Consider the following 17,020-nt stretch of genomic DNA (forward strand, 5'->3'; position numbering starts at 1 on the left):
GCCACAGCACTCTGGCAAGTGACACAGCAAATTGCTGCATTGCTACTGCTGTCCTTGCCCTGGATGCCCGGTAATCAGCTTGATGAAGGCTCTAATTTCCTCATTTGCAAGCCTACATTGCTTCACTTTGGCACTGACTTTCTAAGTCGGTGTTTGTGCAACTCTTCCCAGAACCCTGGGAGTGCAGTTGCCTTCCACAGCCCGTTTCACCCACGGAGCTGGTGACACGCTCGGGTTGGGCAATGACAGGCAGCTGCCTTCCCCACGCCACGCTGGATTGAGCTGGGTCTGTTTTGGTGCCTCCTTTCCCGGGTGCCACCCGCTCCCAGATGCCTCCCCGGGGAGGTGGTGCCCGCTCCAGCCATCTCATGTCCTAAAATGCCTGGCAGAGCGCTGGAACGCTTCAAATGTCGACTCTGCTCTGGCCGTCGCTGCGCCCTGCCCGGCACAAGGGCTTCTGAGATGTCCGGGCTCTTGTTAACACAGCGCTGAGAAGAAAAGGAGCCAGTGGGGAGCTGCTGGATGCTGGCAGCTTGCTGCAGAGCACGGAAAGGAGAGGATGGGGGCTGCCCGGTCCCTGGCAGCCAGCCCGCAGCACGGGCTGTTGGCGGGCAGGAATGCAGGGGAGATGTGATGGAGTTTGAAAGCAGAGGGTGCCCTCCGGGATGCGGGTCCTGTGGGGGAGAGAAAAGCACCCTGCAAGGTCTGGAAAGTGGAGCAAACAAAACCCAGAGCCCCAGCCCTGGGCCTTCCTGCCGCCTCTTAATTAAAATCCTGCAGGAATTTGGGGAAAAGGAGGAGAATAGGGTGAGGGCTGAGCAGGAGCAGGGCATAGTGGGGGACATTTGGGGTGAGGATGCCACCCTTCGCTTGCCTAGTGTGCTGTGTGAGGGTGGCCTGGAGCGGGTCTGGTTGGTTCCTGCAAAAGTGTTTCTCTTGGCCCCGGTTTCCCAGCCCTTTGCCCCAGCCGTGCAGGACCTGCCATGTCCCTTGCACTGCATTCGCTCCATGATGCTGGTTTCAGGTGGCTTCCTCTTGCAGGCTGACCTGTCACCACCCTGTGAAATCCAGGGTAATTCGAAATGGACTTTTGTCCCTGAGTTTGCTGGAGGTGGAGTTAATGCTGGTTCTGAGGATTCTCCCAGAGACTTTATTTTCTTTTATTCCAGCACAATAAAGGAGGCTGCAGGGGATCCTATCCCTGGTGTTGCTTGGCTTGAGGAGCTCAGCAAGGAGCCTGGTCCAGCATCCTGTGGAGGTGATGGAGCCAGTGCTGCTCAGCAAACCTGAGGCCGGGAGGTAAGACCTTGCTTATATTTCAGGACTCCTGCTGCAGCAAGAGAGGAGTGCTCCGTTGTCATCCGTGTGGTATTCTCAGTCTCATGCGCTGCAATTAAACCAGCTGTCAAATTATGATGTGGCAGATCTGGGCAGCGTGGCCTCCTCCGATCTGCTCCTGGAAGCTAGGCAGATGAGCTGGAGTGGAAAACATCTGCTCGGTGCATCCTGGGTCATGGTGATGATTTATGACTTTACGTAAATCTTCAATTTGCAGGTAAGACGTTTCCTACCCAAACATACCAAAGACGGCACCAGTTCCTCCCAGCCCCCACCAAGGTCCCTCCGAAAAGAGCAAGGGGAGCGTCATTGCCGTCCTTTCGAGCAGGGATGAATCAGCAGAGGGTGTATAGCAGAAAGGGGCTGGTACTGCTGGAGTCTCTCTGCAGGCACCAACTACATGAATGCATTCATCACATCCTGAGAACGCACCCCAGATTTTTGTTTTTCTTTTTCATCTACTGTTATTACAGGCTGATTGGGCTTGAAAGGTAGAAATCAGCCATCTCTGATCGAGCTTGTCTCACGTTGTCGACAATTCCCGGCTACCAGTGGGGGCTACAAGGGGCTTTGCTGGTCCCCAGAGGTGCGAGCCCGGCAGAGCGCATGTGGGAAGCAGTCAGGATTCACGTCTGCTCCTTGCGTTATTTCCCATCTCAGCAAAGCTGTGGAACTGGCACGTTTATCACACAGGTGTTGCCAAAGGTCTTGTCTGAAACCGCATCTCAGCATAGGTGTGACTGGTGCCACTGGTGGAAAAGTGCCAGCTGGGTTGGAGTGTCCCAGGTGACTTCAGCTGTCTGGAAGGTGACAGATGGCACAATTTTCACTCACTCTTTGAGGCTGTTTGGAGACGCTAATCATGGAAATGGGGCTTTTCGTGTTTATTTAGAGAAGGACCATGCTTTAAGCAGTGCTGTGCTCCAGATCGAGGAGGCCTTCACTGAGTTCATCAGTCCATCTCGCGAAGGCTGGTGAGAGACAGGAGAACTACGGCGCATCCTCTGTGGCTGGTACTGCCGAGGTGCTGGCAGGGGAGCTGGATGGGAACCTCTCTGCACGGCCTCCGGAATGCCAGGGCCGGGTGACGGGGTTGCCGTGATTGTGCCATGAGTCTTGCGTTGGTTGCGTGTTTTTCTTGGAGTCAGTTCCTGAAATCACACAATTAGGTAGGAATGTGTTATTTAATTTTCAAAGAAGAAAGTCTGTTTCAGGATCTCCCTGTCCCTGGACCTTCACAACTGAAGAGAAGTGAGAAGGTTGGCTTACTCAGCTATTTTGAGCGGTTGGTGTTTTGCAGCCAGAATCATGCTTTTAAAAATGGACAATAGAAACCTTTCCCCAATTTCTGAAGCATGTTCCGTAGTCCTTTCCAGCACTTCAAGGGCCAAATGCATGAAAATCCAACTGTTCTTTCCTCGTTTCCTCTCTAACCCAGCACAGAGATGACCAGAGTAGCTCTTTGCATCTGTGAAAATAATCCATTTTAGGTGTACGAAACAAGTTCTGCAGGGCTCAAATCGTTTTGCTGAGATCTTAGTGGCCTTTGAGTTGCTCAGCGTGTTGTTGATGTTGCTCACACCTCATTGACTTCAAGGAGATTCCCGCTGGCTGCTAGTCTGGGAAAGGAGGTTTGAAAGCTGGTGAGCTTAATGAACTAAAGCCACCGCTCAGCTGCCGCACGGGGACTTGTGCAGCGCAGGAACCTCTGTGGTGGTCCTTAGCACATGGGCTTGCTACGGGGGATTGAAACACATCTCTTCCCAAAGTGAAGGATGCTGAACTGGGAGATGAGGGCTTTCTGAAAAACAACGAGGTTTCTAAATGTGCCATGAGAGCTTAAAGCTGGGCTTAAGGGCTGGCTGGGGGCTTGGCAGCCGGGGTCACCCACCATCCATTCCCTGGGCTTTGCTGCCCACAGGCTCCACTAGCAGTGAGGGGATGGAAAGCCAGAGAGGTCGAAAGGCAGGCAGTGCTAGCAGAGCATTTCCAAAACCTCCCCAGACTTCTACCACTTCCTGATATTTTTTTTTAATTCACCTTAGTTATTCTCAAATCCATCTTAAAAAGAGGTTGTTTCAAAATCGCTGTTTCATCTTTGGTTTTCCATCCCCTGTCTTGGGGCGCTCTGCAATGAAAATCCCAGCTCGAGGCAGAAGAAAAGCCTCACCTCTTGCTTTGCTGCAGGGTTAGAAGGGAAAAAGGCTGTTTGGGCAAGTCCGTGCCTGGAAGCCCCACAGCCTGTCACTGGAGGAGGCTGTTCTGGGTCAGCAGTGGGGACGGGACGTGCCAGCCCGGCAGCAGGGTCCCCAGCTGGTCCCGGGCAGCCGGAAGCAGGAGCATCCCCACCCCAGCCTTGGGCTGATGAGCAATGGTGTGGCTCACCTCAAAAGGAGCCGGAGCCTGGGGCTGTGAGCTCTTGCCCGTCTGCCTTCGGGTTAGATGCTACTTTTGCACCTAAAAAAAGATTCAAGGAATTCAGGCTCCCTGGGAGGGAGGGGTGAGTTGGACTGGGAGGATGCGGGAAATCACGCTGGTGCTGGGCACCTCTCCTTTGCTGTGATAACCTAATCAAGCTGATGAGCCCTTAGAACAAGGACTTTAGCCCCGGGGTAAAATAACAGTGATGGCATCCCTAGGCACAGGGATTTTTGTCTTTTGGATGAAGACGAGTGGTGGCAATACCAAGGGAGCACCTTTCAGCGCAGCCCTGCACAGGCTGGGCTGCACCTCTCCCAGCAAGGTGCGATAATCCCTTAAGCATTTAATTACAGCTGCCAGGGCTGGAGCAAACCATCTTCTGACTTTATTTGCATCAGCCTGGACCCTTGGAGGATAGAGGCAGCAATCCCCCCAGGGTCACATCTGCTGGGCTCTGTCCCCCAAGAGCTGGGCCATCTCGGGCAGCCCCATAGCTCCCCCAGAGCTGTGCCCGATGTGGAGGCCCCTGCGTTCCTCTGCCATGGTTAAGGGTTGGCTCTGGTAGGCTTGTTTTTCTAGCATGGCAAGTCCGCCTAAACTACCTAGGTGGGGCCCAGCACGGCTAATGGCCTTCCTGGGGACAGAGCCAACAACCAGCCCTCAACAGCTATGGGCACCCCCAGTGCTGGGGCCCCCTGGCCTCAGGGGATGGGGAGGGAGCAAAGGGCTGGATTTCGGGGCTGTGGCCACCCCGGCAGCTCTTGGTTCTACCCCGGGGCGCTGGGCAACGGGCACCTTCCGGCCCCGAGGCGGGTGTGTGCGTGAGCGATGGCACGGCCGGGCTGCCGGGGAGGCTGCGGCCGAATGCAGGGCTGTCTGGGATGGAGGGGTGCTTGTTTTGGGGTGGAGGAGCTGGATTTGGGGGCTTCATTGGGTATCCTTGTTGCACATCCTGGGTAGGGTTGGGGCGAGGGGCTCCAGGGTGTCCATCCTGTGGGGTGTCCCGGCAGCCGCTGCCTGGTGACGCTGGTGTCAAACCTGTGCGTTGCCCTCAAGCTGGTGTCTCCCCTTGGGGATGCCCGTAATGAGGGCACTGCGAGTTTTGGCTCTGAATCAGCCGCCTTTGCCTTTCCTGGCTTGATCAGAATCTGATCCCTCGCGGGAGCACAGCGCTGGGCGGGCGCTGCCTGATGCCGGGCAGGGGCTGGGGGGGCAGGATTTGGGGCACCCCCCATGATGTGGGGGTGTCGGGTGTGGAGGGGCGTCCCGCTGCACGCTCGACGGGGGGCGCTGCGGCGCGGGCCGGCTCGGCCCCGCCCCTCACCCCGCCCCCTGCTGGGCGGGGCCTGCGTGCGGCCCTAAAGGCGGCGGGCGGCGGCGGGCGGCCTGGGCGGGCGATGTGGCGGCGGCGGCGGGCGCGGGGCGGCGGGGGCGGGCGGTGGTGGCCGGTGTCGCTGCTGGTGCTCGTGGCGTCGCTGCCGGCGGCGCGGCCCGGCGGGCTGTACTCGCCTGCGGACCCTTTGGAGCTGCTGGGGAGCGGGGCGGAGGGGCAGCTGCTGGGCTCCTCCAGCGCTTGGGCTGTCGAGTTCTTCGCCTCCTGGTGCGGGCACTGCGTCCACTTCGCGCCCACATGGCGAGCGCTGGCCCACGACATCCGCGGTGAGTTCCTTGCCGGCTGGCCCTCTTTTCCCCTTTCCCCGTGTCTCCGCTTCCCTACCTCTCTGCGCTCCCCAACAGCGCCCCCAAACCCCCCCGTGCCCTTGTTTTTCCACCCTTGTATCCTGTCTCTGTCTTCTCCCATCAGCACCCCCTAAATCTGCTGTGTCTCTGCCTCTCTGTCCCCATCAGCACCCTTAAATTCCCTATGCATCGCTGTCTGTCCTCCTGTCAGCATCCAGAACTCCTCCTTGTGCCCCAACCCCCACCCCGATCCGTGCTCCTAAGTCCCTCCTGCGTCCTTGTCCCATCCTCCTCCTCTCCATCAGCACTCCAAAATCCTCCCTGCATCCCTGGCCCTGCATCCTTAGTCCCATCAGCACCCCTGCATCCCCTGTGCACCCTGCTCATCACCACCCCTCAACCCCCCTGCCTTACCCTCCATCAGCACCCCGAAATCCCCCTGCATCCATGCACAAGTCTCCCTGGAGCATCATCTCTTTGGAAAGGCCTAGGCCCCCTATGATACCCAGGGTTACCCCCCATAATGGCCAGGCCTGGCTTAAGAGCATCCCTGGAGCCCCTTTGGCTGGGAGAAGCTCAGGCTGAGCCGGCCCCAGTCATGGGGGTCCTACTGCCCCCCCAGGCCCCCCTTAGCCCCACTTCTCTCCAGTGCCTGCAGGGAGAGGCTGGCAGCGCACTGGGGATGGATGCTGATCCCAGCTGGTTTATTCCTGGCTTTGACCTTGATGCCTGGCCTGGCTGGTGCCCAGCCCTGCTCGGGGACACACACACCCCACCGCTGGACCCCTCACCCTGCTGGGGCTCCTCCTGCCTCCCCTGGCATCCCGGGACACGCATGGCTTCCCCCTGTTATTGCAGTAATTGATGTAGTGTGGTCAGTGGTGGGTGAGTCAGGGTGCTGGCCGGGGCAGGCGTCCCGTCCCTCCAAGGGGATGCCGTTCCTCCCTGGGGATGCCGTCAGCGCTCCCCAACGTGGCAGGATGTGAGGAATGGGGCGCGCACCTGGGCCCTGCGGCGTAACACTGGCTCGCCTGGTCCCTTTCCAAAATCGGGTTCCCCCAGGGCTCTCTGCTCCAGAGGCTGGACCACAGATGGGATGCCCGTGGAGGCAGGGTGGGGGAGCCACTGCTGTGCCTCTCGGCATCCTCGCTGCCGTTCCCACGGGTGGATTTTCACAGGAGTGGGCTGGGCAGGGAGGATGCTGGAGTGACCCACAGGCACCACGTGCCGATGAGTCCTGGAGCGCGCCCGCCTCCTGGCAGCAGGGCTGGGCACCGGCCCTCCTGTGCCGCTGCTGCTGGGGCAGTGGGAAACGGCTCATCTGCCTCGTCACCTGTGACACAGGACAGTGCCAGCAGTCCCAAGGCTCCTGCCCAGGGCAGCACGAGCTCCATCCTGTGCCAGTGCCACGTGCCTCCCCGTCTTGCTCAAAGGGGAGGCTGAGAGTTCTCCGCTTTGTGTTCTTATTAAGGAGCCATTTCAGAACTTTTCTCTCTATTTTGCTGTTGGCTTTCAGAGTCCGCTGCTTGAAATGCCTCACAGAATCACAGAATGTCAGGGATTAGAAAGGACCTCGAAAGGTCATCTAGTCCAATCCCCCCGCTGGAGCAGGAACACCCAGATGAGGTTGCACAGGATGGTGCCCAGGCGGGTTTGAATGTCCCCAGAGTAGGAGACTCCACAACCTCCCTGTTCCAGTGCTCCGTCCCCTTTTCTTCATCTCTGTTTTACCGCAGGGACCTGCTGGTCCTCCCCGGGGAGGCAGCAGGGGAACGGATGCTTGGCACCTGGACGAGCTCCGCCATGGTGCCGCAGCCACTGGTTATCAACCATGCCCTCAGCCTGCGGTGAGGCGAGCTGGAGCTGTGTTCCCTGCTGTCCACAGCCGTGGTTAGCCGTCCCTCCCCTGCTCCTGGCACCTCTTCACGCCGGGGCAGCGGCTCGGCAGGCAGAACCAGCCGGGCAGGCAGCCGCGGGCAGAGCTGCCTGCGCCCGGGTGCCGGCGAGGGCAGGGCGTGCAGAGCCCGTCCCGCCTCGCACGGCTTTCCCCACGCACGGAAAGTAGGGTGCCAAACACAGACCACGGCTTTGGCTATTTGGGGCTGGGAAACCATCAGTTGGTCTCCTGCGAAGGGTGAGGTTTTTTGGGGCTGGGAGGAGCCAGTGCAGCGGGAGGTCCCCACTGTGGTTTTGGGGAGCCAGGACGGTTTTTGGGGCTGCAGAGGGGCTGAGCTGTGCTGACTGCAGGTTTAGATTGGATATCAGGAAAAGTTTCTTCAGGGAAAGGGTTGTCAGGCATTGGAACAGGCTGCCCAGGGCAGTGGTGGAGTCACCATCCCTGGAGGGGTTGAACAGACACATAGGTGAGGTTCTCAGGGACATGGGTTAGTGCCAGTGTTGGGTTAACGGTTGGACTCGATGACCTTGAGGGTCCCTTGCAACCAAAATGATTCTGTGATTCTGTCCCCGCAGAGTGGCGGCCTGCGGTGATGCTGGCAGCCCTTGACTGTGCCGACGAGGCCAACCAGCAAGTGTGCTCCAATTTTGGGATAACCGGCTTCCCCACGCTAAAGGTAAAGGCTATGCATGCCAGTGCCCCATTTTCACCATGCTGTGCCTTTTGGCCTGTCCCTCTCTTGCACAATTTGATCAACAGCGCTGTTGCACTAAACTATTCCCTTTGAGGCTTTGCAGGCTGGAGCTGTTCCACCCTTCCCCAAAACATCAGTGTGGCCGGGCTGCAGCCAGTGCAACTGCTGTGCCATGTAGCAACAAGGAGGGGGAAAAACAAAATGTGGCTTCGTTGTGAAATGTAGAGGCCAGATCTTTCCTAGGACAGGGGAGACCTGAACTAGAAGCTCCTGGGAAAGGCTGCTGCAGGGCAGCGGGCGACTGCCCGCACAGGTTTTGGAGGAGGGCGCAGGGATGCTGTGGGAGGTTGCCCAGGGCTCTCCTGGGAGCCTCCTGCGGTGGCTGGCGAGGCGCCATCCCTCCTGCTGGGCCCGTGCCCGGCCCCTTAGCTGTGTCAATACTGCCGTTTCGCAGCGTTTCCTACTGCAAACAAAGCCTCACTCCAACATAAGCAATAGAGCTGAAATGCTCCAGGTGTGAAAGCTGGGATCACCTTGAGAGAGACCGGGGAGGATAACATGCCCTCAGTCCTGGCTTACAGGCTTAGCCCAGGGTTGGGTCAGATTTAGGGGTTTGCCAGGAAGGTTGGCTTGTGTCCCAGCCCTGCACCGGGGTCTCTCTGAGCACCCACTGCCCGTGGGACATCGACCAAAACATCATCTAGGGCAGGGAGGCTTGTGCTCATGTGGTGGTGCCAAGAAGTCACTCGCTTCACATCCCCTGTCCCAGCCAAACACCTTGTGCAAACAGCCCGCGTCCCCAGCCCAGCCTGGAAAGCAAACACCTGCCTGACGCAACCCGGCTGCACCATGGGCACTGCAACCAGCGCGCGAGGCCAGGAATGGGGAAAAAAAACCTTTTCATACTTTGTGAGAGCAGAGAGACAGCGGTTTGCAGGAGTGGGGAGTTCCCAGCTGCCTCTCTGGGAGCCCTGGAAACACCTGTCCTGCTGCCTGCTGGTGCTCAGCCCTTGGCTGGACATCCCCTCACTCCAGGGACACCCCGTGAGATGGGTCCGTAGCCAGGAGCTCCCCCTGCAGTAGGTCAGCGTGCTGTAATGTCATGGGGAAACTGAGGCAGAGCCAGTCTAGGGGAGCCTCTGCCTGCAGGGCCATGCTGCGTGCCTGTCCCATCCAAATGCTCTCATTCCAGCTTCTTCCCCACAAGTGAATTTTTTTTCCCTTTCAGTTCTTCAAAGCTTTTAGCAAGAAGACAGCGGATGGCATAAGGATTACCAGTGAGTATCGGAGCCACAGGGGCTTTTTACCCTGGATGTGAATGTCCCTGCTGCCCACACCCCCCACATGTGGGACCTTGGAGGGCCCAGGGCAGGCAGCTCAGAGCAGCTCCCCTTGGCTCAGCCCATGGCACCGGTGTCCCCAGGGCTGACCCGTTGTCATCCTGTCCCCCCGCAGATCCCAGTGCCACCGTTGAGGACCTGCGCCACGCCATCATCACCAACCTGGAGCAGAGCCGGGAGGCCTGGCCGCCTGCCTGTCCTCCGCTGGAGCCGGCCAGGTGGGAGTGGCGTGGTGGGGGGTGGTGTGATGGGGGGGCAGCTGTGGCAGCCCCCATCCCACAGAGAGCAAGTTTCTGGGGAAAATCTGAGCCAGAAAGGAGCACAGAGCAGCTGCCGCATCACCCATCTCCCAGGAGATGCAGATCAGCTGCTAAGGCTGGAGCCATTTATGTGGCCTGGTTGAGATGGGCCATGTTGTTACATCTCCTAATGAACCTGCTCATCAGCCTTAATTAGAGTGAGTGGTGCCAGGGACGTGGCACTGCCATGCTGTGCTGAGTGAGGCCGCTGCCTTTAGCAGCTTTTTCCTGCCCTGAGAAAGGGTTTTCTTGATTCGGTACCAACTTGTTGGGGTCTGAGTTGTCTTTTCCGGACACGGGTGATTACTGCCCTGTCCCGAGGGGGAACATTTGGCTTTCCCAAAGTGGTGGTCAAGCTGTACACATACTTCAGGTCTCCAGCGCCTTCATGTCCTAGCCAAGAATCCAATGGTCCCGGTTCAAGTCCATTACTGTTTGTACCCCTGGGCAAGTATGCAGCTCCCTCTGGCCCTGCCCTGCCCAGGCTTTGTTTTCTGCCTCCTTGGCTGACCCCGGTGGGTTTTCTCAGAAGCCTGTGAAGTGGAGCAGAAAATCGGGCTGGAAACTTCAGCGGGGAGGAGTTGCCCACCCAACGGGGCTGAACCCGCCCCGGCATTTCCTGCCGAATCCCTGGGGATGAGGGCTGAGCAACTTTCAGGTGGGAAGGCAGAGCATCAGCCAATTCTGAGGCACCCGCTGCCATCCCCTTCTCTCTTGCAGCGCGGAGGAGGTTCACAGCTTCTTCCAGAGGAACAAGGACAAGTACCTGGCGCTGATCTTTGAGAAGAGCAATTCCTTTGTGGGCAGAGAGGTGGGTACAGCTGCATTTATCCCCTGTTTATCTTGGAGCCCCATGTCCCTGGTGCCAGATAACTCCTGGGCACCTTTGGCAGGGGAGTCCTGCTGCATCCCAGTGGGGCTGGGGGTTCTGCCACCCCCCACCCACTGACCCTGGACCACTGTGCTTGCAGGTGGCACTGGACATGCTGCAGTACGAGAATGTGGCAGTGAGGAGGGTGCTGAGCAGCGAGGAGGAGCTCGTGAAGAAGTTCGGCGTAACCACCTTCCCCTCTGGCTACCTGCTCTTCCGCAACGGCTCCTTCTCCCGCCTGCCCGTGTGAGTGGGGGACACAGTGGGATGAAATTTGTTACACTGAGGATGGTGAGAGCCTGGCCCAGGTTGCCCAGAGAGGTGGTGGATGCCCCATCCCTGGAGACATCCCAGGCCAGGCTGGACGGGGCTCTGAGCAACCTGAGCTGGTGAAGATGTCCCTGCTCATGGCAGGGGTGGCACTGGGGGAGCTTCGAAGGTCCCTTCAACCCAAACCGTTCTGTGATTCTCCTTCTGTGCAGGCACGTGGAGGCACGTTCCTTCTACACCTACTACCTGCGCACGCTCTTGGGAGTCACCCGCGGCTCCTACAAGCTGAACACAACCATCATCGCTTCCAACGAGACCGACATGTTCCAACCAAAGCACGCTGACCGGTTAGACCTCTCCTTCCATCATTCTGGGGCTGCGGGGGGCCGGGGCTGGTGCAGGGAGGGGCTGCCGTGGCTATGGGGAAGACTGGCTGGGATCGTGCCTTTTCACCTGGGAAAAACCCCAAATGGTGGCTGGGGGTGCCGACTGAGGGGCTGATGGAGCATCGTGTTGTGCTGCCCTCCCCAGCTCCAAGGTGTACATGGCTGACCTGGAGTCCACACTGCACTACTCGCTGCGGGTGGAGGCTGCCCGCCCTGCCAAGCTATCAGGAGCCCAGCTGGCCGCCTTCAAGTGCTACGTGGCCCTCCTGGTGAAGGTGAGGAGCTTTCGGTGTCAGGAGAGGAACCTCCTGCACCTCCTCTGTTGCTATTCATAAGGTGGAATGCAAACGCAGGGCGAAGACTGTGTCCCAGCGCTCACAGGTAGCAGAGCGTGGCGGTCTCCGATGCGAGCCCTGTGTCCGGGGGCTCAGCGTAGGGTTGTCCCTGTCCCCACGCAGCTCCAAATCCAGCCCAGGGTCCTGACAGGAGCTGGTGGCTGAAAGCAGTTGCCGGAGAGTTTCAGACCGTGTCTGGGATGCAAGCAGGGGTGGGCAGAGCAGCTCAGTGCTGGCAGGAGGTGTCGTGTCAAGGCAGTAGGTCTTTTCAAAAGAGATGCTGTCGCCCGCTGGGGTGGCAGAGACGATCAGAGGGGTTTGTAGCTCTGATCGCCTGACGCGGATGCTCAGCTTGGGGACTTGATCTCCTTTGATAGCTCGGCAAAGGGAGTCCCACTCTGAGTCAGGCTCTGGAAGAGCCTAATTTAAGGTCTCCTTTTTTTCTCCTCTGTTGGGCTTGGTGAAACTGAAGTGTGTAGGAGCTTTGTGCCAGCAGAAGCAGAGCAGTTTAATTTCCTGGTGCAATGGAGCGTGGTGTATGGCTGAGGTTTCCAGCACTGGGGTTGCAGGAGCCCTGTCCCAGCCTGGGCTCCTTGGCAAACATTCACCCAGCCATGGCCACTTTCTTTGCTCCCGCCCATGTTAATTGGAGCGTGGGTTGGACTAGATGATCTCCAGAGGTCCCTTCCAACCTCAACCATTCTGTGATTCTGTAAGTCATCCATTGCACCAGCTCCCTGACCAAGAGTGTGAGCTTGCCAGGGTGATGGGGAACACCAGCGGTTTTATTTGATCAGATTTTAATTCTCCCTGTGAACCTTCCCCTCGCTGGCCAAGCACCAAATTTGGCAAAGAGGCAAAGCTGTGTCCCCGCTGCAGGCAGGAGGCACAAGCGGGTGCCGATGCTTCCCCAAAGATGCCGATGCTTCCCCAAAGATGCCGAGCCAGTGCTGCTGTTGCTGTGCTCATCCACGGGATGGAGCAATGTCCCCAGGATTGTCCCCGGGATTGCTGCCAGCCCAGCAGGGCTCGGGCTGGGGGAGCTCAGCCTTAACTGTTGCCTTCCCAAGAGGTATTTAAGGCAAGGAAATGGGGAGAAAAATCCTAATGTGGCAAGAAGTGGTACCTGGAAAGAAGGATATTGTGTGGCAAAGCCTCCTGCTGAAGGAGGGCTGTGTTTTACAGCAGAAACTTAAGGTTGCAGATGAATCCCCCTGTGAATTTGGGACTTTTGGTGTGATTCCCCACAGCCTGGGGAGAACAGCTCAGGCTTAATAAAACACTCCTTCCTTTTGCTTTGCCATTGCTTTTCCTCTGTACTGCTGTTCTCATCCTCCTCATGGGTTGTTGGTTAGTCCCTCTGTCTGTCTGTCTGTCCGGTGGCAGGTACGGGTGGGCTTCCCCCTCTTCCCGGAGGGCCTGTGCTTTTAAAGTGCTGCTGCTAATCGGCTTTGCGCTGACTTATGGTCAGTGTGGCTTTTTGCCTCCCTCAGACAAGGGATGAGGTTCGGAGCCTGAACATGCACATGGGGGCCTCGCGGTGATGGGGGGGACACACTGTGATCCCCAGCCTCTCCATGCTGGGCACTGAAACCTTGGTGGGACCGTGCTGCCCTCCAGTACCCGCTGCCATCGAGGATACTGGTTCTGCCCAGTGCCCGTCCTGGCGAGCTGGGAGTGCCGATGGGCTGCCCTGCTGCTCGGGGGGGGTCTGGGTTTCCTCACCCCTCTCCCCTCTCTGCAGTACTTCCCCGGGCGCCCCTACGTGCAGACCTACCTGCAGACCCTGGATGGATGGCTGAGGAACTGGACAGAGCCCGAGCTGCCCCGCAATGCCTTGAAGGAGGCCGTGAAGAATAACAGAGACGTAAGGCACCCGCGGGGACTCCTGCTCTCCAATCCTCACCCCTGCCCTTTTCCCCCTACCCCATGTTATCCAGCAGTTTCATCATACCATGTCCGTGTGTCTATCCTCCAGGCCTCCCACCCTGCCGTGCTCCCCACCAATGTGACCTGGGTAGGCTGCCAGGGCAGTGAACCCCAGTTTCGTGGTTACCCCTGCGGGCTCTGGACTCTCTTCCACCTCCTGACTGTCCAGGCTGCCCAGAGTGGCCCCGACAAAGGTATCGGTGTCCCTGGGGGGGCTTGGGGCTCGGGGAGGGGCTGTCTGAACAGATCGTGGCATGGGCAGAGCTGCTGTGTGCAAGCAAAGGCTTGTCTCTGGAGAGGGTGAGAGATGCAGAGTCGGGATGTGAGGCTGTCACCTTGGCTGTGGGACCATGGTGGTGGCACTGCAGGGTCCAGACTCACCCTTCTGTCTCCCCCAATCCTCTGCCTTCCCCCAGAGCTGCCACTGGAGGTGCTGAACACCTTGCGCTGCTACGTCCGGCACTTCTTCGGCTGCCGGGACTGTGCCCAGCACTTCGAGGCCATGGCAGCCAAGTCCATGGACCAGGTGGCAGGGCGGGAGGAGTCCGTCCTCTGGCTCTGGTCCCACCACAACGAGGTCAACGCTCGGCTGGCAGGTGAGGTGGCTGCAGGGAGTGGAGCAGGGGTGGCTTCCTGAGGGAAAAGGGGAGGTGAGGTGGAGGAGAATCCCTGCTCCTGGGTGGAGCTGGCAAATGGCTGCATTAGGGTGTGGCAGTGGGGACATCCCTTGGTCATCGTCGCCCCCAACCCCCGTCACAGGGAGCAGCAGCTGGTCACGCAGCATCAAACCACCTCAGAGATGCAGCTGGGTCTTGTGTGCTCCCTGCGGGGGGCTTCCCAAAGCCGCCGTGTGCCCTCAGGGGACCCTTCCTCCCAGACAGCCCCTCCAAATCATGGAATCATTTTGCTTGGAAGAGACCCTCAAGGTCATCAAGTCCAGCCATTAACCCAGCCCTGCACTAACCCGTGTCCCTAAGAACCTCATCTATGTGTCTGTTAAACACCTTCAGGGATGGTGACTCCACCACTGCCCTGGGCAGCCTGTTCCAATTCCCAACCGCCCTTTCCACAAAGAAATTTTTCCTAATATCCAATCCAAACTTCCCCTCGTGCAACTTGAGGCCATTTCCTCTCACTTTATCACTTGCTACTTGGGAGAAGAGACCAGAAATGTCCCTGTCACCATCCCCAGCTGCTGTGATGCTCCGGGGTGCTTACACTGGTACAGCAGGAGGGCTGTGTCCCCTATTCCCTTTAATGCCCTCACTGACTCTGGTCCCTGCAGGAGGTGACACGGAGGATCCCAACTTCCCCAAGCTGCAGTGGCCACCACCGGACCTGTGTTCCCAGTGCCACAAGGAGGAACGGGGGGTACATGTGTGGGACGAGCCAGCCGTGCTCACCTTCCTCAAGGGGCACTTCTCCCCGGCCAACATCCACCTGGACTACGTTGAGGCTGACCCTGTCCCCGGGGAGGGGATAGACACCAGGCTGGGCACCGAGGGCCCACGAGAGGAGCGAGAGAAGGAAGAGGAGGAAAAGGAGACGGAGAGCGAAATGAGGGCTCCAGCGCGACCGGGCTCCCCCGAGCCGCGCCGCCCCAGCATCGTGCGGCTGAACCCCAAGCTGCGGGAGGTGGGCGAGGACATCGTGGACCTGGACTCCTTCAGCGAGCAGCACTTCAAGAGCCAAGCGCTACGAGCGGCAGCTGGCCGGCGCCGCCGGATCAGCAAACGGGACACCATCGCCCTGCCCCGGGATGCCAGGGTGGGCCGGGAGCGCCGGCGGGCCAGTGTCCTGGTCCAGGAGGATGAGGAGGAGGTCGGGGATGGCATGCGGAGGAGCCCCTGGTTGAAGGTGCTGGGCTTGGGCTTCTCCCGCTTGGACATCAGCCTCTGTGTCGCCCTCTACTTCCTCTCCTCCATGTGCCTCCTGGGCATGTACACCTTCTTCCGTCTGCGCACCCGCGCCCGGAAAGGCCGCCCCGGCTTCCCTGTGGCCTGAGAGCAGTTGTGGGGTGCTGGGGGCTGCCCCCCGGGATGGGTGGGCTGCTGAGCCGGGACACCCCCGGGGCAATGTTTTGTCCCCCGGGGGGGAGAGGTTGGGTGCATCCCCTGGGAGCTGCCCTGCTCGCCTCACCCAGGGTGGGGGGCAGAGGGCTCTTTTTTGGGGGGAAGGGGGGTGCTGGAGCATCCTTCTCTTGGGGCACAACACCATGCTTTCGGGAGCTAGGATGCTGGCAGGGGTTCGGATCTCAGCACCCAGCTGCCCTCGGGACCTCCCAGCACTGGGCTGCTCTCAAACTGGGAAGCCCAGTCCCATGCTGGGGAGCAGCCCTTTGGGGTCAAACCACTACTGGGGCCAGGAGGGTGGGGGTTTAGCCCCCACAAAAACCAGGCACTACTGAGCAGGGGGTGGCAGTCATGGGTTCAGCTGCATTTTGTGTGTCCCCCTCTTCAAGACGTGGACTGGCCCCTCCCCACCTTTCCTTGCCCCCTCCCCACTCTGTTGCTTGCTCTCTGCTTGTCTTAGTGGAATAAATTATTTTTGCTGATGCCAGCCCCGCTGTGTCGGCTGCTCCCTGCCATCCCCCCACCCCTGGCTGTCCCCACTCCAGCCTTCTCCATCACCCTGGGAAGAGCACTGTTTTGGTTTAAATCCTTGAAATATTTTTAACTGTTATTATTGTACATTTTCTCCTGCTTTTTTGCTTCTGGATGCACCCACGGGCGGGATGTCTCTGTGGTGGTGGTGGCTCTTGGTTTGTCCTCAAGTGGGGTGATGGGGAGGGAGCCTGGGGAAGCTGCTGGAAAATAGTTGGCAGGAGCCGTGGAGCTGCCCTTTTCTGCTGCTGTGCCTGTGGTCCAGAGCAGCGAGACACGTGTGAGCATCCCTGCATTCTCTGGGACTGGGACCTCCATCAGGCACAGGCCCCCTGTGCCTGTCCCCGATTTTCTCTGCCCTTTTATCCTTGTTAGGAATCATTAAGGAAAATGGTTGTTTTCCGGGGCTGGGGCCATCTGCTCTCCCAGCGCTGCCTAAATCCCTCTGTAACAAATTCATTGGGATTATGCTGACCCTCCCCTAATCCCGGCCCTTCCCCCCATGCGGGGGATTTAAAAGGATTAGAACCCGGCCGATAATAAACTTTATTAAGGGGGAGGGGGGGGGTGTCAATCCGATTTGGAGCCTTTTTCTTGATATCTTCACTTTGCCCAGGTGGGAGGCAGGATGGAGAAGGAGGGTGGGCGGCTCCACTGCTGCCAGGGCACTGGCAGCTCTGGATGCTCCAGCCCTTCTTCCATCATCCACACTTGAAATAAATTTTCTTCCTCTGTTTTTCTTCCTCCTTTGGTGTCTGTGCATGCTCACACCTTCATGGGATGTGGGGTTGGCACCCCTGCCCTGCCACCACTGGCCCACTTGCCCTTGGCCATGTCCCTTAGCTGGGTTTTGGTGGTCTCATCCCAGCACAGAGCCAGGGGCTGTGTCCCCCCAGCCCAGTGCCAGTCCTGCCCACCACCGGGTGATGGATGGGGAAGGTCTCATCGCTGCAGCCC

At 58.9% G+C, this 17,020-nt stretch overlaps 1 protein-coding gene across 1 annotated transcript; it reads left to right on the forward strand.

The window, feature by feature from the left end:
* Positions 1 to 5,156: 5,156 nt before the first annotated feature.
* On the forward strand, positions 5,157 to 16,019 carry QSOX1 (quiescin sulfhydryl oxidase 1; the record flags this gene model as incomplete). The annotated part of the gene is made up of 12 exons (XM_082053138.1): positions 5,157 to 5,418; positions 7,912 to 8,012; positions 9,259 to 9,307; positions 9,486 to 9,588; positions 10,390 to 10,480; positions 10,641 to 10,786; positions 11,023 to 11,157; positions 11,342 to 11,471; positions 13,276 to 13,398; positions 13,510 to 13,654; positions 13,877 to 14,056; positions 14,746 to 16,019. The coding sequence occupies 12 exons, from the start codon at positions 5,157 to 5,159 to the stop codon at positions 15,462 to 15,464; spliced, it is 2,184 nt and encodes a 727-aa protein (XP_081909264.1). The 3' UTR covers positions 15,465 to 16,019.
* Positions 16,020 to 17,020: the final 1,001 nt, after the last annotated feature.

Source organism: Streptopelia decaocto (genome assembly GCF_964273445.1).
Source record: "Streptopelia decaocto genome assembly, chromosome: 5".
Classification (NCBI taxonomy): Eukaryota; Metazoa; Chordata; class Aves; order Columbiformes; family Columbidae; genus Streptopelia; species Streptopelia decaocto.